Genomic DNA, 22313 nt, shown 5'->3' with positions numbered 1-22313 from the left:
GCCTTCCCTACTGCAATGGACTCACTGTGCCCATCCCACAATCGGTGCACATCGGTCTGTGTGTGTGCGTTTGTGTGCATGTGAGTGTGTGCGTGTGTGTGTGGATGTGTGTGCATGTGTGTGTCTGTCTGTGTGTGTGGATGTGTGTGCATGTGTGTGTCTGTCTGTGTGTGTGGATGTGTGCGTGTGTGTCTGTCTGTGTGTGTGCATCTGTGTGTCTGTCTGTGTGTGTGGATGTGTGCGTGTGTGTCTGTCTGTGTGTGTGGATGTGTGTGCATGTGTGTGTCTGTCTGTGTGTGTGCATCTGTGTGTCTGTCTGTGTGTGTGGATGAGTGCGTGTGTGTCTGTCTGTGTGTGTGGATGAGTGCGTCCGTGTGTATGGTGGTGTAATGGACTAAAGCACATTAACTGCAGGTCAACTGATGGAGAGCAGTGAGTGCAGTCCTACTCCAACCATTACCCACTACCCATTACCCACTACCCATTACCCTTTACCCACTACCCATTACCCACTACCCATTACCCACTACCCATTACCCACTACCCATTACCCATTACTCACTACCCTTTACCCACTACCCATTACCCACTACCAATTACCCTTTACCCACTACCCATTACCCACTACCCATTACCCACTACCAATTACCCTTTACCCACTACCCATTACCCACTACCCATTACCCACTACCCTTTACCCATTACCCACTACCCATTACCCATTACTCACTACCCTTTACCCATTACCCACTACCAATTACCCTTTACCCACTACCCATTACCCATTACCCACTACCAATTACCCTTTACCCACTACCCATTACCCACTACCCATTACCCACTACCCATTACCCACTACCCACTACCAATTACCCACTACCCATTACCCTTTACCCATTACCCACTTCCCATTACCCACTACCAATTACCCATTACCCACTACCCATTACCCACTACCCGTTACCCTTTACCCACTACCCATTACCCACTGCCAATTACCCTTTACCCACTACCCATTACCCACTACCCATTACCCTTTACCCATTACCCACTACCCATTACCAATTACCCACTACCCACTACCAATTACCCACTACCCATTACCCATTACCCACTACCCATTACCCACTACCAATTACCCTTTACCCACTACCCATTACCCATTACCCACTACCAATTACCCATTACCCATTACCCACTACCAATTACCCACTACCCATTACCCAATACCCACTAATTTTTCCCCCAATTAGTCATCATCATTTGATTTTACTTGTGTGGCTTCAAGCATAAAATACACTGTAAGCATGCAATTTTCTGTATGCTTGTAATTCATTGTTATGGCATTCAGCACTTTTAAATGACTCAGCATTTATTATGTTTTGAACAGTAATTCCAGAAGCATTTCTTTCAGTCCACGTTGTAGATTTGTTGGTTAACACTGCTCATGGTTGGAAAACTATTTGCCAGCAACATTTAGTAACTGTACAGCCTATTAGCCTCCATCTGTCCATCTATGGAAAGCCTTTCTCAAGGACTATGGACGAGTGCTTGTTGAGTGATTTTGTACAGTGGCTCTCAGCCCCTCCTACCGTATAAGCCAAAGGTAGTGTTATGTGGCCAAGAGAGGCAGAACACAGCAGGAATGATCAACTCTGTCATAATGGACTAGAGGTAGTTCATCAGTAGGAGAGAGAGTCCATCTGCAGACTCTCCTCAGAGAGTGAGTGTCTAGGACTGTGTGTGTGTGTGTGTGTGTGTGTGTGTGTGTGTGTGTGTGTGTGTGTGTGTGTGTGTGTGTGTGTGTGTGTGTGTGTGTGTGTGTGTGTGTGTGTGTGTGTGTGTGTGTGTGTGTGTGTGTGTGTGTGTGTGTGTGTGTGTGTGTGTGCAGGGGTGGACACTTTCACCAAGCCTCCATCCACTCGCTGGTCAATCATCCAGTCCAGATTACTAGAGGAAAAAAGCATTTTTATGAATGACTGAATTAGTGTGCATGCAGCAATTAGCACAAGATTGATGGGCCTTAAAGGTCATTTAAGTAAAGGCAATTGTGGTGCTGAAGTTAATGATTGATGTTATTGTTCGACGTGATTATGTGTCTTGGTTGCAGATACCTTCTGATTTATACAGATGCCTTCATAGGCACCATATTGCACCATAGTACTGGGTTTCACTGATGACCATACTGTAGGTCTATGGATGCTGACGTGTATTATGTGTCTATGTTGCAGATAACCAGTTCAGAATGTCCATCCTGGAGCGCCTGGAGCAGATGGAGAGACGGATGGCAGAGATGGCCTCCCATCATCAGCAGAGCAGTGGAGGAGGGGCAGGAGGAGGAGCAGGAGCAGGTGGAGGAGGAGGTGGTGGTGGTAACAACAGCCAGACACAGGTAAAGTAAATCATACTATTTTTCTTTGATGGAGCAATGGCTTTGTGATGTATTCAGCGATATAGAAACGTACTGTTTGTTTCTGTTTGAGAAGTCAAGTGTTGTGTTTGTGTGTTGTCAGTGTGTGTCAGGGCAGGGTCAGGCTGGCAGCAGCTTTGAGAGCCGTGTAGTGGTGGTGTGTGAGAAGATGATGAACCGGGCCTGCTGGGCCAAGTCCAAACACCTGATCCACTCCAAGACCTTCAGGGGCATGACCCTGCTTCACCTGGCCGCTGGGCAGGGCTACGCCACCCTCATCCAGACACTCATCAAGTGGCGGTGAGTGAGAACCTCAGAGACCTCTGATTGTCTGTTTATCAAAGAAATATACAGAGTGACCTTGGGACATATAAATATCTATTATGGAACTGGTTTAGGACCAGGAAATACTGTATTCAAAAGTTGTAAATAAAGTTTTAATCTATGTAGATAATGTTGTGTTTTAGCCAGAGGTAGTTCAGTCCGGGAGTACAGTGTTCTGTTCTATCCTCCAACAGCACCAAGCATGCAGACAGCATTGACCTGGAGTTGGAGGTAGACCCCCTCAATGTGGACCACTTCTCCTGCACCCCTCTGGTAAGATATAGAGAGCTGTATCTCATGAAACCATTGCAGGAGTCTTCCATAAAGCCTTTCAAACGCTGCAGACTTTCATAAATCATTAAATTGTAAGATTAACTTTTCCAAGAATGTAAATGACCACAGGCATGCTGGCACCTTTTCTCTGACCTGTGACCTGTGCCACTGCTGTCTTTTCTCCAGATGTGGGCGTGTGCCCTAGGTCACCTGGAAGCGGCAGTGGTCCTGTATAAATGGGACCGACGGGCCCTTGCCATCCCTGACTCCCTGGGACGCCTGCCCCTGTCCATCGCCCGCTCCCGCGGCCACACCAAGCTGGCCGAGTGTCTGGAGCAGCTGCAGAGAGAGGAACAGCAGCCCCCTGCACCTCTTCCCCCCAACACACGCATGTCCTTCTCCCCCACCCCCCACGACGCTCCCACCTCAGACAGCTGGATGGTCACATGGGCCAGCGACGGCGTGATGGCGCCCGGCGGGAAGAAAGGAGGCGCCACCACGGCCACGACCACCTCGAGCAACCTCAACCCAGGTCAGAGCAGACTGGAGGACAGGAGAGGCAGTAACTGAGGCCCCACACTGGTAGCAGTGGGGTAAAGGGACAATAGAAAAGAGCTTTAGACAAAAACATTTTGGAAATATTGTTTGTTTAAATGTCTCTAAAATAGTATCTTGTATCCCTTCTGCAGACTTGAGAAGGCCGCGATCCGAGCCCTCCAACTACTACAGCAGTGAGTGCCAGCGAGACCTGCCCCTGGCCAAGAAACACAAGCCCAACCCAGAGATGTTCCAGGTCCGGCCCGACAAGGCCATGTCTGTCCCACTGAGCCTGGAGCAGCAGCAGCTACACAAGCTGTCCTTCAGCCCCAAGAGCCTGTCCCATGAGGGCCTCGGCCCAGACAAGAGCCTCTCCAGTGGGGGAAGTGCTGGAGAAGCTGGGGGAGCCAAGTGGCGCTCCAGGGAGGGTTTCTCCAGTGGGGGCTCAGGCAGAAAGGGCTCGGGGGGCTCTGGGGGCAGCAGCCTGGGAAAGGAGAAGCTGGCTAGCAGGCTGAGACAGAGGGAACAGCTGGGGAACATGCTGGTGATGGCTGAGAGAGAGATGGTGAGCACGGAGCTGCTGTCCTACAGAGAAGATCTGGAGAACCAGGACTGTATGACACAGATGAACGACCTGCAGGTCAGTTAACTCACCCTACTCTCTACTGTCTCTTTACTCTAGTTACTCTTTATCATATCTTTACTGGAGATAGTTGCTTTTTACCATATATTTACTCAAGACAGTGACTCTACTGTTTACCACTCACTGCACTGCCAACCCTGTCTATTGGCCTGCTCATTGCACGTACATTCACACTTGTTTACCAGACAACACTATATCCATAGCACGCCATAGTATCGACCTCACGTCTATAGATCTGAACTACCAGTGAATATACATGACAAGAAGATTGAGATTGACCGCTGGCAGCTCTGTTGGGCCGTGCCACTGGATCCCCTGACGTGTGAAGTCAACGCACACACACCCACATACACAGAGGGATCCTAGGCCTCCCCGGCAGTGTGTGGACCTCCATCACCACATAATAAACTCCATCCATTGATCGGCTTTCACAGCCAAGAGAGCCCTCTGCCATCCATCACAGTCACACTGAGGCTGAGCCTGCGAGATGAGGGGCAGAGGAGGGAAGCACAACAATAACAACCATCGTCTTCATTGTCATTGTCACGATCGTTGTCATGTTTAATGTCCATTGTTTCTTAGAAGTCATTCTAAACTTGCAAACTCATAATGTGGAAACATCTAAGATTAAATGGGGACGTAGTGACGCATCCTTCCTGCAACATTGTGATGCACCGGAACCAAAAAGCACGTCATTGTAAAGCAACAGAACAAACCGGCAGACAATAAGGTACCAATGTGCTAAGTGTGTGATCTGCAGTATACTCAATCCTGGGGGATTCTCCCCCTGCAGGTGAACATGATGACTCTGGCAGAGCACATCATTGAGGCGACCCCAGAGAGGATCAAGAGGGAGAACTTTGTGGCCCTGGACGGGGTGCCCCTGGACAGTACTGGGGTCAGTAACACCATGAGCTGGTTGGCCAGTTACCTCGGAGACGTGGAACAGCTGCCCAGCATTATACATCTACGGTGAGCAACACAGCAGAGCCACACTCTGGACTGAATGTGATCTGGTCTGGTTTTCTGTACCCAGATTAAGTCTATACCTAGTCTAAAAAGCATGCTGAATGGAGAATATGTAGGCTTAATTCTGATCTGGGAAACTGACCATAAATGTTTTGCAGAAGATTTCCTGTGCATGGCATAGCAGTAGTGTATTGGTACTACATTTTCTGTCAACAATGCTTATCTGATTACTTTTTAAATTGTCACCTCCCACCCACTGCCCCTCCCTCTCTATCTTCCTCCAGATCCCTGTACAGTGAGCCTCTCGCTCCGTCCTCCAACCCCAGCCACAGCCCACAGGGTTCTCCCCTGAGGGAGGGGTCCATGGAGAGGCCCACCCTGCCCCCCCCGGCCGACTGGAGCGAGTTCCTCCAGGCCTCCAACAGCAAGGTGGAGAGAGACCTGGCCCAGCTCACCCTGTCCGACCCTGAGCAGAGGGAGCTGTACGAGGCCGCGCGTCTGGTCCAAACTGCCTTCCGCAAGTACAAGGTACAGGCCTGGATGAGGTACCACACACAGCATCATACCTGCTGTACAAGACAATGTACAGCATCTCTGTTAGGACTGGCACTCTGTTGATGTGGTGTTGACAATGTTATCAGGTGAAATTATGAATGGGTCCCTTGAATCTAGAAAGGTAGCTATATGAACAAAACTACGTCCTGGTCTGTGTCGGAGTGTGCTGAGTGCACAAGACACTATCTTTGCTGTGAGGACCCTCACCCAGTAATCATCAACGGATTATGTTAATTAACACTCATATCTTCCTCTCTCTGTGCGTGTCTCACTAAGACACACTCAAACTCTGTGGTCCCTGTGGTTTCAGCATGGGAAAGGACTGCTTTGAGCAGAGCATGGCCTTGCTTTAAGGAACGACTGCACTGCTCCCTCTTCCCTGCTCCCTGTAAGCTCTCTCTCCCTTTCTTTCTCTGTCTTCTCTCTCTCTCTTACTCTTTAAATTATGTGTGTGGAGCCCGCTGCTTCCTGTCCTTAACCAGCTCCACATACCCTGCCCAGCCTCCCCACGCCTCACCTTGCTATCCTCCCCATGGCTAGCTTTAATGAGTTTCCACGTCTCAAACTGTTCACTGTCGTTCACTGTCATCTGTTCTACCCCTCTGCCAGCTGACACTGGGGAGGAGAAGAACTCTGGGCTGGCACCACCACCTACCTCTCTTCTCTCCCAGCCCAGGATGGAGCCTCTCCCCCAGCCTCCTCAACCCCAGGTCCTCCCTCTGTCCTCCAGACAACCAGGGCCCTGGGCCCAGGAAGAGACCTCAGGGAGCCGTGGCGCTCTATAATAGACTACGCCACCTCCTATACTCTGACTTCTGACTTCTGACCTCTCCTACTCTCTCACAGGGACGCCCATTCAGAGATCAACAGGAAGTAGCTGCGGCCGTCATTCAGCGTTGTTACAAGAAGTACAAACAGGTAGGCTTGGCACACACATGGAGATTCAATAGTTGGATGCTTTTACATATTGCATTATCTTACAGACAGTGGATAGATGTAGGACTGATTGCAGTACATTGATTAGGGTTTTTTAGAAAGCCTTTAACTTTATTCAGTTTAGTCTGTTTTCCTAGGCACAGACTGAACCTTGTTCATGCCCCTTCGTGATTCACAATCTCACATTTTCTTTGTTTGCAAGCTTACATGGATAGCCTTGAAGGTAACATATTTTCACTGTCTCAGATTGCTTACAATGCAACCTAAGTTCACTTGATCATCACACTTGACTTGGTTATATTACTACTCAACCTACATCAGCACCTTTCCTAAGTCCAGTTATATAGTATTGTGCCTGATTCACACTCTAGGGCCAACCTTAACCGTACTGGCTAGTCTATCTTTTCCAGCACGGTTCCAGCAGCTAGAGTGAATACGTCACCAGGTCAGCCCAGTTTGGCTTGACTTGATTTGGCCATATAGTGTGAATCAGACAAGAGATGTGTGCGTTTGAGGCCATCGTTTCCAACCCTCCTGTTCCTGACCCTTGGTCTCCTCCTCTCTCTGGTCCTCTCGGTGGCAGTATGCACTTTATAAGAAGATGACGCAGGCCGCCATTCTTATCCAGAGTAAGTTCCGCAGCTACCACGAGCAGAAGAAGTTCCAGCAGAGCAGACGGGCGGCCGTGCTGATCCAGCAATACTACCGCAGCTACAAGGAGTATGGCAGGCTCAGGCCCCACCGCAGAGGAGCCGCCGCTGCCCTGGTGCAACATAAACTCAGGTATGTATACACACACACACAGCAACACAAACTTAGGTAGCTAAACACACTGTCACGCTGGTATAAAGGATGTGGAGACAGGCGCAGGAATACAGCATCTGGGTTTTTAATACACCCAAAACAAACACGTATATAAAACACTGGGATGTACCCAAACAAAATAGCAAGGGTAAACCTTGATGAACGACACGGGACGAGACCCGTAATACACAATGCACAAAACACACAGCACAGGCTGAGACAATGCATAGGTACTCACACGACCAACGGACATGGGAACAATAATCGACTGCCCAATGGGGGGGAAACAAAGGGCACAAGTACTAATCAGTGGGAATAGGGGGCAGGTGTGCGTAATGACACAGTTCAGTGCAGCCTAGAAGGCCGGTGACGTCGACCTCCGGAACTGGTGAACAGAATGAGCAGCAGTACCGTGGGGATCCGTGACACACACACACAGCAACACACACACACACACGCACACACACAGTAGCACTCTCACACTGAAACACAGCAACACAAACTCACGTAGTTAAATACACATTATAAACTGGGTGGTTCGAGCCTTGAATGCTGATTGGCTGACAGCCACGGGTATGACGAAACATTTATTTTTACTTCTCTAATTATGTTGGTAACCAGTTTATAATAGCAATAAGGCAACTCAGGGGTTTGTGGTATATGGCCAATATACCACGGCTTAGAGCTGTATCTAGGCACTCCGCGTTGCATCGTGCTTAAGAACAGCCCTTGGCCGTGGTATATTGGCCATATACCACAAACCCCCCTCATGCCTTATTGATTAAATAACACACACACGAACATACAGCAGCATAAACCCATTGACACACACTCAGCTACACGCACAGTAATACACACATACAGGAGGCGGGCCTCATTACAGGATAGCAGCAGTCTGCAGTTGTTATCTATTTTGGGACTTATAAATGAATGATATGTACCTATGATTCTTAAAGAATATAACTTAGAAATGAATGATATGTACCTATGATTCTTAAAGAATATAACTTAGAAATGAATGATATGTACCTATGATTCTTAAAGAATATAACTTAGAAATGAATGATATGTACCTATGATTCTTAAAGAATATAACTTAGAAATGCCTCATGAGCTTTGTTCAACTGTCATACCCCATCAGAACCCAAAATATAAGCTTATTTTATGCCAATGTTTTAAAACAAAGTACATTTTAACAAACTCTATATACCCACAAAAGTATAATTTTGATACTAAGGGTTTGGTCAGTCCTTGTACCCATAGCTCCGTGTATGAATTTGAGAGTGGTACATTTCTCCAGCCCCCATCCCTCAGCTTTTTAATGGACCAGGGGTGGGGAGAAGGCAACTGCTGACTGCCGCTTTAACCTTGCAGACTTCACTTGGGGAAATCAATTTCTAAGGGACGAACGACCGCAGTCCCATTTGCAGTCCCAAGGATCATAGTGGCCTCCTGTGTTCATGCATAATTGGTTGAGATTTTGAACGTACGACATCTGTAAATATGTTTTATATTAATGAAGACACTAAGGCTCTAGAGTACTGGAGAGGACAGTATCCATGCTATACAAAATCTCCAAAGTAAGGCTTAAAGCGTGGTTGAAAAAGAGCACAAGCATTGTAAAACTACACTAGCTCCAAACAACCACAGTATCTTTTAATATTGTGGACCCTCTCAAAAGCCAATGTTCCCTCTTGTCTTGTGTGTTGTAGAAGTAGTCTGCTCACTAAGAGGCAGGACCAGGCTGCCAGGAAGATCATGAGGTTTCTACGCCGCTGCCGCCACAGGTAAGCCCTGCCCACAACATGAACTCGTATGGGTTCCCAGATATGTTTGTTATATTCACACACTACCAAATACATGCCTTCTTTCAGTGTAGGGATTTGCAAGATATATGAATGGTTTACTACACGTTAGATGGCAAGAATGAGTCTGCACAGATGAGAGGGACAGTTCTCGGTTTTCATTTGTCTATTTTATTTATTTTGGGGTTGATAAAAGGTCTGGGTGGGTTATATACAACACTTCAGACACCCCCCTATTCCCTGTCACTGTATTTGGCCCCCACCTCTCCTCTCCTCGCCCCCATTCCTTCCCTCACAGTGCCTACTGTGTGCTAATAGCTGTCTGGTATTGTTTTGCTCTTTATGCGAAGCCCCTTGATGGACCATAGACTGTTCAAGCGGGTGAGTGCAGCCTCAGCAACACAGTTCGTCCTTCTCTTTCTCTCCTCCCTGTCTACACTGTATGTCTCTGCCTCTCTCTCTCTAACAATACAGTTATATATCCTGAGTCCTTGACCTCCTCTCTCTCTCACTTTCTTTCCATCCATCTCTCCCTCCCTCTCTCTTTCTCTCTCTCCCCCTCCCTGTATCTTGTCCATCACTGTTGCTTGATGCCTGCTTGCATGATGGCTGCCTACTGGAGCCACAGGGGGACTGACTGAGAAGCTCAGAGTCAGAGCAGACGTAACTTTACTCTTATTAAACCAACTAACCACCGCTTATGAATGACTATGTCACCGCAACACTTAACAGGCACCTCTTTCTCTTCTCTGGAAAGGAGTTGAATTGTTCTTCTGTTTTATTTATGTGGTTGTGAAAATGCCTATTTACAGAACGGAAGGTAGTTTTCTCTATCATGTTTACTGTGTTGCATGACTCTATGGGCCTTGCTCTTTAACATGTACCCCCGGGCATGCTATGGACCGGATGTTCTCTCCCAAACAGCTGTCTGTCTTACTGTCTGTCCTGTCGCGCCCCACATGACCCAGTTGAGGGAGGGCTTGATCCCCTTTGGTTTTGTTCACTCCAACTGTCGAAACTGTCTTGTATGAGCTCCTTTCGGCATTGCATTGGTATCTGTCACTATTTCAGGCCTGGTTCAATGACACTTGCGTCACCACTGAAAATCTTGAAGAAATTCTTCATGGGTAGAAACGATTTGTCTGTCCGACTACTCCCCCGGAAAGTCTTCGGGCATATTGACAAAAATACCGACAGTATGTGACAGTTATCATCAGCGTCATCATCTTTATGACTCACAAACACTGTAGTTCATCTTCTTAGACAAGGGAATTAGAATTTATGAATCAGTTCATTGTATGAATCAATTCATTGTAATATATCAGCACAATCTCTATATGACAAATTGCTAGGTTGATAAGGCTATAGCCCAGATAACTTAACTAACTCTGTATCTGAACAATCGTTACTATACGGTATGGGTTACTGTGCTTTGAGAGCAGGTGAGGTTACAGTACTATAAAGATGTGATAGCATGCATGTTTGTTAAGATCTGGGTTACAGTGCTGTGATGGCACAAATAGGTCAGACTAGCAGTACCAGGCAAACAATGGGAAGTCCCTGCCATGCACCTCCAGGGAGTTAGAACAGCAATAGTGGTACCAGTAATGGATTCACACCCCAGGGGAAGAGGAAGAGGAAGTAGCACACTGAGAATCACTAAACCTACATAAATAGCAGTGTGGGTGGGGGCTCACCACTGAGCTTTGTGGAGTTAAAGGACGTCCGGGTTGATAACCGTGTGAAATGTAGGTAAAAAACATGTAGGTAAAAAACAAAGCAATGTATTCCTAGAGGATAGCACTTAAAAGTACAAATTAAAACACTTGTTTCCAAACTGGTCCTCAGTGGTAAAAACTGGTCCATGGTGATAAAAATGTGGTCCTCAATGGTAAAAAACAGACATTACCTTGGTTCTGTCCACTCATTGTCCACTCATCCTAAATGCATATGAGAAGACTTTTCTCAGAAGCAGTATAGAAGGTAAAGCCAGGCAGAGCAAATACACCAGTGTTCCTGTGGTCAGCAGAACAAGCACCAAGGGCCAATAGGTATATTGATTATGATATAACACAGTAATTGGCTAATGACTTACAGTACAGTGAGATCTACTGAGTCCATTGTACATGCTGGATTTCTAAAGTATGTGTCACTATCCATTCACTGATTAGGTGTGGTGTTTACTGAGCCATCGGTTTGGCTCTGGCTCAGTTTGGACATGGCTCAGTTTGGACATGGTTCACAAGTGGAATGCCAAGGTAATGTCACTTCCCAGTACATAATGCAATACAAACACAATACAAGTTTGGATAGGATATTTTTGTCTAAATATATCTATGACATTTTCTCCTCTTTCGCAAATTGAACGCGTTACGTTTTCAATTGTGTTAGTAGTTGATCATTTAGTGATAGACACAATAATACAGTCCTCTGATTAAACTCATTTAAACACCATTCTGGAGTGATAAAGTCATTGATTTGGTGCATAGTAATGTTCCAAATACAAACCAATTAGTAAACCTCTGCCTGCCTTGGTCTCTTTCAGCCCAACAAATATTTGGTGGAATTGTCAAGGGACTGTTTCCTCTCTTGAGATTTGTTTTGAAGAGAGTTCAATTATCAAGACACCTTATTTCATTCACATTATATTCTCAAGAGTCTAAAAGTAAATCAAACTGGTTTAAGAATCGTTTTCAATGTTGACCTGTTAGAAAATCTAGAGTATTGAAGGAATGGGCTCAGTGAGCTGTAAGACTTAGTGATTCAACAGAATCATTTAGACTGAATGAGATCGAATCCAAATAAGTCTTTATCAATGTTGATAGTTGTCAGATTTATCACTGTTTTCTTTCCAGACCAGCACCAGCTCCCGTTGACAAGGGCTGTGTCGCACTCCATGTCTCTTGTCCTCCCTCAAGGGAATGGTGTCCTCTATGGAGGGAATTATGGAGGGGAATGGTGTCCTCTATGGAGGGGAATGGTGTCCTCTATGGAGGGAATTATGGAGGGGAATGATGTCCTCTATGGAGGGGAATGGTGTCCTCTATGGAGGGAATTATGGATGGGAATGGTGTCCTCTATGGAGGGGAATGGCATCCTCTAGGGAGGGGAATGGTGTCCTCTAGGGAGGGGAATGGTGTCCTCTATGGAGGGGAATGGTGTCCTCTAGGGAGGGGAATGGTGTCCTCTAGGCAGGGGAATGGTGTCCTCTAGGGAGGGGAATGGTGTCCTCTATGGAGGGGAATGGTGTCCTCTATGGAGGGGAATGGTGTCCTCTATGGAGGGGAATGGTGTCCTCTAGGGAGAGGAATGGTGTCCTCTAGGGAGGGGAATGGTGTCCTCTATGGAGGGGAATGGTGTCCTCTAGGGAGGGGAATGGTGTCCTCTATGGAGGGGAATGGTGTCCTCTAGGGAGGGGAATGGTGTCCTCTGTGGAGGGGAATGGTGTCCTCTATGGAGGGGAATGGTGTCCTCTAGGGAGGGGAATGGCATCCTCTAGGGAGGGGAATGGTGTCCTCTAGGGAGGGGAATGGTATCCTCTATGGAGGGGAATGGTGTCCTCTATGGAGGGGAATGGTGTCCTCTAGGGAGGGGAATGGTGTCCTCTAGGCAGGGGAATGGTGTCCTCTATGGAGGGGAATGGTGTCCTCTATGGAGGGGAATGGTGTCCTCTAGGGAGGGGAATGGTGTCCTCTATGGAGGGGAATGGTGTCCTCTATGGAGGGGAATGGTGTCCTCTAGGGAGGGGAATGGTGTCCTCTAGGCAGGGGAATGGTGTCCTCTAGGGAGGGGAATGGTGTCCTCTATGGAGGGGAATGGTGTCCTCTATGGAGGGGAATGGTGTCCTCTATGGAGGGGAATGGTGTCCTCTAGGGAGAGGAATGGTGTCCTCTAGGGATGGGAATGGTGTCCTCTATGGAGGGGAATGGCATCCTCTAGGGAGGGGAATGGTGTCCTCTATGGAGGGGAATGGTGTCCTCTAGGGAGGGGAATGGTGTCCTCTAGGCAGGGGAATGGTGTCCTCTAGGGAGGGGAATGGTGTCCTCTATGGAGGGGAATGGTGTCCTCTATGGAGGGGAATGGTGTCCTCTATGGAGGGGAATGGTGTCCTCTAGGGAGAGGAATGGTGTCCTCTAGGGAGGGGAATGGTGTCCTCTATGGAGGGGAATGGTGTCCTCTAGGGAGGGGAATGGTGTCCTCTATGGAGGGGAATGGTGTCCTCTAGGGAGGGGAATGGTGTCCTCTGTGGAGGGGAATGGTGTCCTCTATGGAGGGGAATGGTGTCCTCTAGGGAGGGGAATGGCGTCCTCTAGGGAGGGGAATGGTGTCCTCTAGGGAGGGGAATGGTGTCCTCTATGGAGGGGAATGGTGTCCTCTATGGAGGGGAATGGTGTCCTCTAGGGAGGGGAATGGTGTCCTCTATGGAGGGGAATGGTGTCCTCTAGGGAGGGGAATGGTGTCCTCTAGGGAGGGGAATGGTGTCCTCTATGGAGGGGAATGGTGTCCTCTATGGAGGGGAATGGTGTCCTCTAGGGAGGGGAATGGTGTCCTCTAGGCAGGGGAATGGTGTCCTCTAGGGAGGGGAATGGTGTCCTCTATGGAGGGGAATGGTGTCCTCTATGGAGGGGAATGGTGTCCTCTAGGGAGAGGAATGGTGTCCTCTAGGGAGGGGAATGGTGTCCTCTATGGAGGGGAATGGTGTCCTCTATGGAGGGGAATGGTGTCCTCTAGGGAGGGGAATGGTGTCCTCTAGGCAGGGGAATGGTGTCCTCTAGGGAGGGGAATGGTGTCCTCTATGGAGGGGAATGGTGTCCTCTATGGAGGGGAATGGTGTCCTCTAGGGAGGGGAATGGTGTCCTCTATGGAGGGGAATGGTGTCCTCTATGGAGGGGAATGGTGTCCTCTAGGGAGGGGAATGGTGTCCTCTAGGGAGGGGAATGGTGTCCTCTAGGGAGGGGAATGGTGTCCTCTATGGAGGGGAATGGTGTCCTCTATGGAGGGGAATGGTGTCCTCTATGGAGGGGAATGGTGTCCTCTAGGGAGAGGAATGGTGTCCTCTAGGGAGGGGAATGGTGTCCTCTATGGAGGGGAATGGTGTCCTCTAGGGAGGGGAATGGTGTCCTCTAGGGAGGGGAATGGTGTCCTCTAGGGAGGGGAATGGTGTCCTCTATGGAGGGGAATGGTGTCCTCTATGGAGGGGAATGGTGTCCTCTATGGAGGGGAATGGTGTCCTCTAGGGAGGGGAATGGTGTCCTCTAGGGAGGGGAATGGTGTCCTCTATGGAGGGGAATGGTGTCCTCTAGGGAGGGGAATGGTGTCCTCTATGGAGGGGAATGGTGTCCTCTAGGGAGGGGAATGGTGTCCTCTGTGGAGGGGAATGGTGTCCTCTATGGAGGGGAATGGTGTCCTCTAGGGAGGGGAATGGCGTCCTCTAGGGAGGGGAATGGTGTCCTCTAGGGAGGGGAATGGTGTCCTCTATGGAGGGGAATGGTGTCCTCTATGGAGGGGAATGGTGTCCTCTAGGGAGGGGAATGGTGTCCTCTAGGCAGGGGAATGGTGTCCTCTATGGAGGGGAATGGTGTCCTCTATGGAGGGGAATGGTGTCCTCTAGGGAGGGGAATGGTGTCCTCTATGGAGGGGAATGGTGTCCTCTATGGAGGGGAATGGTGTCCTCTAGGGAGGGGAATGGTGTCCTCTAGGGAGGGGAATGGTGTCCTCTAGGGAGGGGAATGGTGTCCTCTATGGAGGGGAATGGTGTCCTCTATGGAGGGGAATGGTGTCCTCTATGGAGGGGAATGGTGTCCTCTAGGGAGAGGAATGGTGTCCTCTAGGGAGGGGAATGGTGTCCTCTATGGAGGGGAATGGTGTCCTCTATGGAGGGGAATGGTGTCCTCTAGGGAGGGGAATGGTGTCCTCTAGGCAGGGGAATGGTGTCCTCTAGGGAGGGGAATGGTGTCCTCTATGGAGGGGAATGGTGTCCTCTATGGAGGGGAATGGTGTCCTCTAGGGAGGGGAATGGTGTCCTCTATGGAGGGGAATGGTGTCCTCTATGGAGGGGAATGGTGTCCTCTAGGGAGGGGAATGGTGTCCTCTAGGGAGGGGAATGGTGTCCTCTAGGGAGGGGAATGGTGTCCTCTATGGAGGGGAATGGTGTCCTCTATGGAGGGGAATGGTGTCCTCTATGGAGGGGAATGGTGTCCTCTAGGGAGAGGAATGGTGTCCTCTAGGGAGGGGAATGGTGTCCTCTATGGAGGGGAATGGTGTCCTCTAGGGAGGGGAATGGTGTCCTCTATGGAGGGGAATGGTGTCCTCTATGGAGGGGAATGGTGTCCTCTATGGAGGGGAATGGTGTCCTCTAGGGAGAGGAATGGTGTCCTCTAGGGAGGGGAATGGTGTCCTCTATGGAGGGGAATGGTGTCCTCTAGGGAGGGGAATGGTGTCCTCTAGGCAGGGGAATGGTGTCCTCTAGGGAGGGGAATGGTGTCCTCTATGGAGGGGAATGGTGTCCTCTATGGAGGGGAATGGTGTCCTCTAGGGAGGGGAATGGTGTCCTCTATGTAGGGGAATGGTGTCCTCTTTGGAGGGGAATGGTGTCCTCTATGGAGGGGAATGGTGTCCTCTAGGGAGGGGAATGGTGTCCTCTGGGGAGGGGAATGGTGTCCTCTATGGAGGGGAATGGTGTTCTCTATGGAGGGGAATGGTGTCCTCTAGGGAGGGGAATGGTGTCCTCTATGGAGGGGAATGGTGTCCTCTATGGAGGGGAATGGTGTACTCTATGGAGGGGAATGGTGTCCTCTAGGGAGGGGAATTGTGTCCTCTAGGGAGGGGAATGGTGTCCTCTATGGAGGGGAATGGTGTTCTCTAGGGAGAGGAATGGTGTCCTCTATGGAGGGGAATTGTGTCCTCTAGGGAGGGGAATGGTGTCCTCTAGGGAGGGGAATGGTGTCCTCTAGGGAGGGGAATGGTGTCCTCTATGGAGGGGAATGGTGTCCTCTATGGAGGGGAATGGTGTACTCTATGGAGGGGAATGGTGTCCTCTAGGGAGGGGAATGGTGTCCTCTATGGAGGGGAATGGTGTCCTCTATGGAGGGGAATGGTTTGAGAGTACATCACCATCCAGTGAGAGCTGATCTGTGACGGTGATCATAGACCCTGTTTAAATGACGTCTGTCTCTCTGTCTGTGTTTCAGAGTGAACGAATCGAAAAGGGCCAAGGAACATGAGAACCCTCAGAAGAGCCCCCTCACAATGTGACATCACTCTCCTCCTTTTCTTTCCCCCCTTTGTACCCAAGACATTTTACAAGAGAAGAAAAAAAACAGTTCAGTGAAAACACTGCGATTATTATTACGACTATGGCAGCGTGACTGATTCCACTTCTATTACATGTACAACAACAGCATTTTTCACGTTTATCTATCGTTGTGTATGTTGGAGAGTGGCAACTTCTTCTGTAGGATTCTAAACTGAAGGAGAAGAAGCTGTGGGGGGCAGAACATTAGCTTCATGACATTTTTTGCACTTTTTCATGGATTGCTTTGTCTTTTTGGGAGTATCGGAGTCTAGGTTTTTAGATGGTAAAGGAAGAGGAATGTTGGACATGTTGAAAAGGTCCCTGCCATCAGTGGATCAAACCAAAAGGATAAGATGGAGGACACCTAGGATGGAGGACACCTAGGATGGAGGACAGACGCCGACCAGAACATAAGGAAACATTACAGAAACACATTGGGACTTGGCTCTAATTGTATTTCATAATTTTTTAAGTGAACTGATTCATCCATTTGAATGAGAAAACATGTCATCTAATGAACCAAACATTCTCGGTAATATATTGATCCATTTGCAAACTTACTCTCCCTATCAACAGTAGACGAATACATTCAGTATAGTAACTGAAAATAGATCAAGCGTCCTTCTGTTACGCTGTGCTCTACTCCGCCAGTCAGTCCGAAGGGGTGGGGCTGCATATGAATGTAGGAGGGGTGTGAGAAGGAATGGGCGGGGCGTATTAAAAGAATGGCTTATTTTGTTATCTACGTTTAGGGGGCACTGTGAGGCAAGAGATAAAGGGATTCAATGGTGTGTTTTTTTTAAAATATATGTTTAATTCCTCTTTGCTTGAATCTGTTTCGTGCTTATACCCATTACTGGTATAACTGACTTGTCTCCTAAAAATTATGTGTTGTCGATTTTATCAAATGTGCATGCCTATGGGTGAAAGTCTTCGCCTGCGTGCTTGAAATTAGGTCTGTAACCTCTGTTTTTCAATGTTTTGGGTTTGTCTTCATGTTAAAATGCAACAGAGTTTCCCATGTACCCACCTACTTCCCCAAGAGTCATTCATACCCTCTAGTTACTGAATGATACCAACATTGTCCTCTTCTTTTCTTTTTTATTTGCCTTATTTGTTTACTCAGTATTCTAAAAAGAAAGAAAACTTGCCTCTTTTGTGTTGTAATGATAACAGTCATGAAGGTTATTGTTGTTCTTTTTAAATGAACTTCAGGGCCTGTGAGGGCTTTTGAGGGGAAGATCACATACATTGCCTTGACGTCTTAGAGATTCTTTGAGGGGTCCCTAAGCTAGTCCCAAAATAGGGGTTAGACAAATCCATATTTTTGACAATTGAGCGGTTTCTGTATATAAAGAAGGCTGAAGGTACGTAGGGAAAAACATTTACCCAAAGGGGATTGTATTTTAGAAATATATTATTTTATTCATTAAAAAGGGGTCAAAAACAGGTACGAGACAAAAACAGAATATTTGTATAGTTTTGTTTGAATGCCTAAGAAGTATGGTTGTATTGATTGTATATAGTGTAAATACCTGGGATAAAAATGAGCTATGTGCATGAAAAACGAACAAAGGTTAAAAAACCCCTCAGCGAAAGCAGTAGTGGCTATGCTCTGTAAAATGATTCTAACTATTTCACTATAAGAGTATTTTATTTTATTTTGATTGTTCTTGAGAAGAACATTTTGCTAAAGCATGACATTATTGCGAATACTAAAAAGTAAAAAAAAATATATATAATGTATTTAGAGATAGGAGAAATCTGCAAAATGATCTTAAGACAAGTATGTTTATGTTTACATTTTTGTTTTGGGCTACCAAGAATCTTTTGCCAATGGTGCCAAGTAATGTGAATGCTATATTGCTTAACAAGATAATGAAGTTAATGTTATCAGAACAGATAATCATACAATGAAATAGACACTAGCATTGAAGACCACAAGGTCCCATCACGACTGGCAGCGAATCACAGATAGAGATACACATTGCAGAGGGAGAAATATTTCAACAGCAACTTTTAAGTCTCCCATTTCTCATCCATTATCACACGTCAGAACAACCCAAGATTTTTTGCCATCGTCACCAAATACACAGGGATCACTTTGTCAGTAACATTTCAAATGCAAAAGAAATGTGTGCTTTATTTTATCCGTATGAGAGAAGGGTTGTGGAGTCAATGTCTCTTAGCATGTTCATATGGATTGTGTTCATATAAAGATTGTAAATGGCAACCTTGTCTATGGGAATCTCAGCCCTGTTTTTGTTGTTGTTTATAGTTGAGGTTGATTGAATATGTGTTTCATAGGACAACTCACAGGTGATGAAATAGACCATATCAACCATATCAAACTGCTGACACAAGACATTTGTTTTTACGTTTGGGCTGGAAACTAACTTTACCAAGGCTGTCAGGGTCTGGACAGACCAGAGTTATTTATTGTCCAAATGTAATGTGGCCACAGTGAATGATGTGTAGCATCGCTGGTATTCTTTGTAAAAGTAAATGAGTCATTTACTTGCAGAAGGAACACTTTAAACAATCGAAAGTGCTAAAAAAAAATAACGGATGGGGTTATAGTGAAACACATGAACCATTATGGATCATTGCAGCTAAGTCAATGAGCCAAAGGGAGTGATCTGTAAACGTAACAAGATGCACCGCTACTATTATAGCAACTTCTGAGGAAGAACACAGTGTCTGTGTCTGGTTCATAATGGGATATGTGAGGGCCATGTTTGAAAGATGATGAAATTAAATGTGGGAACAGACTCATTGATACCAGTTGATGATACTGTATCTGTGAATACATGATAGAGACTATCCAATGGTATTCAATCCTAGTCCATAAGTGTCTGCTGGTTCTTGCAGTTCTGCTGAAATATATTATATTCCTATAAGAACATGCCATTGGACAATTACATTTTGTTGTTTTAATTGCTGAATTTCATCTCAGACACTGCTGGCTGTTCTGATGTTGTTATTATTATGTACTTCTGGGTTTATTTCTCTGTATGTTTGTGTTTATTTCACAGAGACTTGATATGTAAACCTGTTTTCAGAGTGTTTATGTAGAAAGTGCCTAATCATATCCTGATTGATCGCACAAAGCCAATGTCAGGAAGCATGTAAGGTACCTAAGGAGGAAAACATGGCTTTGGAGATACAAAAATCAACTGACCCATGATTCTTTAGGACTACTGTATATCAAGTACATACAATATATCAATCCAAAACCATCACCAAAGTCAGTCAGGTGGCAGTGTTCCCTTAACCCATGGAGCGCATTCCATCTTGTCAACATTCTAAGCATTTTCATTTTCTATTGGAACTGCCTGTTGAAACCATGAGAATTAGATTCCATAACTTTTGTGGTTTTATTGCCTTGCATTCATCATTCTGGTAGTGGTAAGAATGCCAGCCAATACACTGCTGTGGCCATATGAGAAGGTTTTATTATGCTTGCATGGGTAAAATAGTTAACTGGGTGACTGAACTGCACCCAAAGCATGCTTACTTTTCTAGAATCGGTAGTCAGACTTTTAAAGACTTGCTGTTCTGTAAAACGAAGAACGTTGGTTTGACGTGTCACAGAACTCTGAAAGACGGAGGGCATGTGATTGGAGGGAAGAGGAGAACCCTTAAAATACAAACTATGATCAATCTGCAGTATTTACTGACCATATTTCCAGGGGTAGCATGAGGGCAAGTTTTTCTAGAAGCAAGTTGAAACTTTTTTTTAACACATTTTATGTTTCTTTCATTTGGATCTAGAGATAGTGTGCTCTCAACTTCAAATACCTGAACCGTTTGGACACTCTTTTGGCAGTATACTGCAAGTATTTTACTAGGCAACAACACACACACACGCACACACACACACATACACACACACACACACACAGGCAACAGTACACTGCACAAGACACATCCAGATATGCAGATAGGTATGTCAAGGCACAGTCAGTATCACTTGTACACAGTTCAGCAGATGGAGCTCATCATGTATTATTTTCCTAGCCTGCTCCTAGTCCTGAGGAACGGCTCACCTCCCTTCCGTCTTTTACTCAGGGTGCCAAAATGGGGAGGAGGAAGTGGAGCAGGACACTGATTGGTGATTCACTGCAGAGAGAGGACATACTGTATTGAAATAGGATAGAAAGATGCAAGGCCCCTGAACAGAGCTTTCCGGTCAAGACAGGCAAATGATTACTATGATCCTGGATACATTACCGTTATCCACTTCCTCTCAGATAGGTAAGCTGAACTGAGGAGAGAGGTAAGGGCACTATATCAAAAATAGGGGATACAAAACATTGCAGTGTAGCTAATTAGAATTAAGACAAGTTGATCACAATTGGCAGTACGGTCAATTATTTCTGTCTTGGCTATAGCTCAGACAGAAAGGAATTTACATTATGGGACACTATGGCTTAAAGTCTAATTGAAATGCTTAACTTTCTTTTATAGACTATGCTAATGAGTATAGTAACATTTCAACCTTTGACCTCCTCTGACTTGATGTTTCTCAGTAAAACAAGGACTTGCTTTGTAATAATATCACACACAGCTTCAAATAGTCTATCAAGTTATTCTCAGTTATACATTTCATCTCAGTTAAGATATGGGTGATGACATGTTGAAACATTTGAGTGGGGTCTTCCTGAGACTTTGAGGCAGTTGAAGATGACCAGATATTAAAGGGACAGTTGTTTCAGAAAAAGCCCTTCAGGAATGGCTGACAGCCATTTTCTGGATGGTATGACAGGTTAGCTATAGAAACAGGCACTTCATATGGATTTGATTACCTTCATTACACTCTGCTGATTGACCTGAGGGACTACCTTTCCTCCTCTACCTTTGTCAATGCACCCAAACTACTGAAAGGTAGGCACATCAGGACCACAGAGCAGAAATCATCTCAGAACCTTTTCCACTTGTGGACACAGAGCAATAAGCATTATTTTGTGGAGACCTATAGACCTAGTGAAGATAAAAATGATTGGACACATTTAGTTGACGTACTCTTATGCAAATGCCAGTATTGCAAGACAAGCATTCAGTAGTTTATGGACAGCAATTATATGGCACCCTTTACCGAACTGCACGTTTTCATCAATTCCAAACCAAGAAGAAAAAAAATGGCCCAACAAAGTCGTGGGTCCTCGACACTTTGCATGTAAACTAGTGTTAGATACATTTTCCTCTCCTCTATAACTGTCTTTCTCTCTATCTTTCCCTGTTATGACCCTCTCTTTCTCTCCTTCCCCTATTATTTCAACCACTCCTTTTTTCCGTTCTCCTAATGTGTATTGCTTTCTCCTCTCTTTCTTCCCCCTCTTTCTTGTTTGTTAGTTTTGTTTTTGTAATTGTGCATGTACAAGTGTCACTGACTCGATGGATATGTAAAAAAAAAAAAAAAATAAGAGATTTCAGCTGCTGAAGCCATGCAAAACGTTTTGAAATGCCCTTAAAATATGGAAGATGTTTTCTGAATGCTTTATATTCTTTCTGCTGTAAAATAATAAAAAAAGAAAAAAATGAAGAAAACGAACAAAGTTTGATTTTGTCTCCTTTTCCCTCTACAGTATCGTCCACTGCCTGTACTTTAGCCACATTTTGTTGGAATAACCCACAGCCTACTAGTTGTTCTGCAGTATATTAACACTGCATCAGTTTAGTACTGTAAATTCAGATTTTACATGCACTGTTATATGGGTAATATCATGAATAATGTAATTCTGTCTATCTGATACTCACTTC

The 22313-nt window shown here is 46.2% G+C and overlaps 1 protein-coding gene across 5 annotated transcripts in view; it reads left to right on the top strand.

Annotated features, from left to right (window-relative positions):
- The window catches only part of LOC115168099 (calmodulin-binding transcription activator 1-like), a 50728-nt gene extending 28645 nt beyond the window's left edge, over positions 1–22083 (top strand). Inside the window, exons 4-16 of one of the 5 annotated variants that reach the window (XM_029723008.1) lie at positions 2232–2392; positions 2514–2710; positions 2929–3007; positions 3194–3539; positions 3697–4184; positions 4981–5159; positions 5441–5684; positions 6558–6629; positions 6850–6870; positions 7231–7430; positions 9164–9238; positions 9607–9637; positions 16447–22083. In XM_029723008.1, coding sequence (XP_029578868.1) covers positions 2232–2392; positions 2514–2710; positions 2929–3007; positions 3194–3539; positions 3697–4184; positions 4981–5159; positions 5441–5684; positions 6558–6629; positions 6850–6870; positions 7231–7430; positions 9164–9238; positions 9607–9637; positions 16447–16479 — 2126 coding nt within the window. In that variant the 3' untranslated portion in view covers positions 16480–22083. The remainder of the gene's footprint in view (positions 1–2231; positions 2393–2513; positions 2711–2928; positions 3008–3193; positions 3540–3696; positions 4185–4980; positions 5160–5440; positions 5685–6557; positions 6630–6849; positions 6871–7230; positions 7431–9163; positions 9239–9606; positions 9638–16446) is intronic. The other 4 variants (XM_029723012.1, XM_029723009.1, XM_029723010.1 and 1 more) reach the window with 4 other exon arrangements.
- The last annotated feature ends 230 nt before the right edge of the window (positions 22084–22313 follow it).

This window comes from Salmo trutta, chromosome 30 (genome assembly GCF_901001165.1).
Source record: "Salmo trutta chromosome 30, fSalTru1.1, whole genome shotgun sequence".
Lineage (NCBI taxonomy): Eukaryota > Metazoa > Chordata > Actinopteri > Salmoniformes > Salmonidae > Salmo > Salmo trutta.
This window is presented reverse-complemented; position numbering and strand designations above follow the sequence as displayed.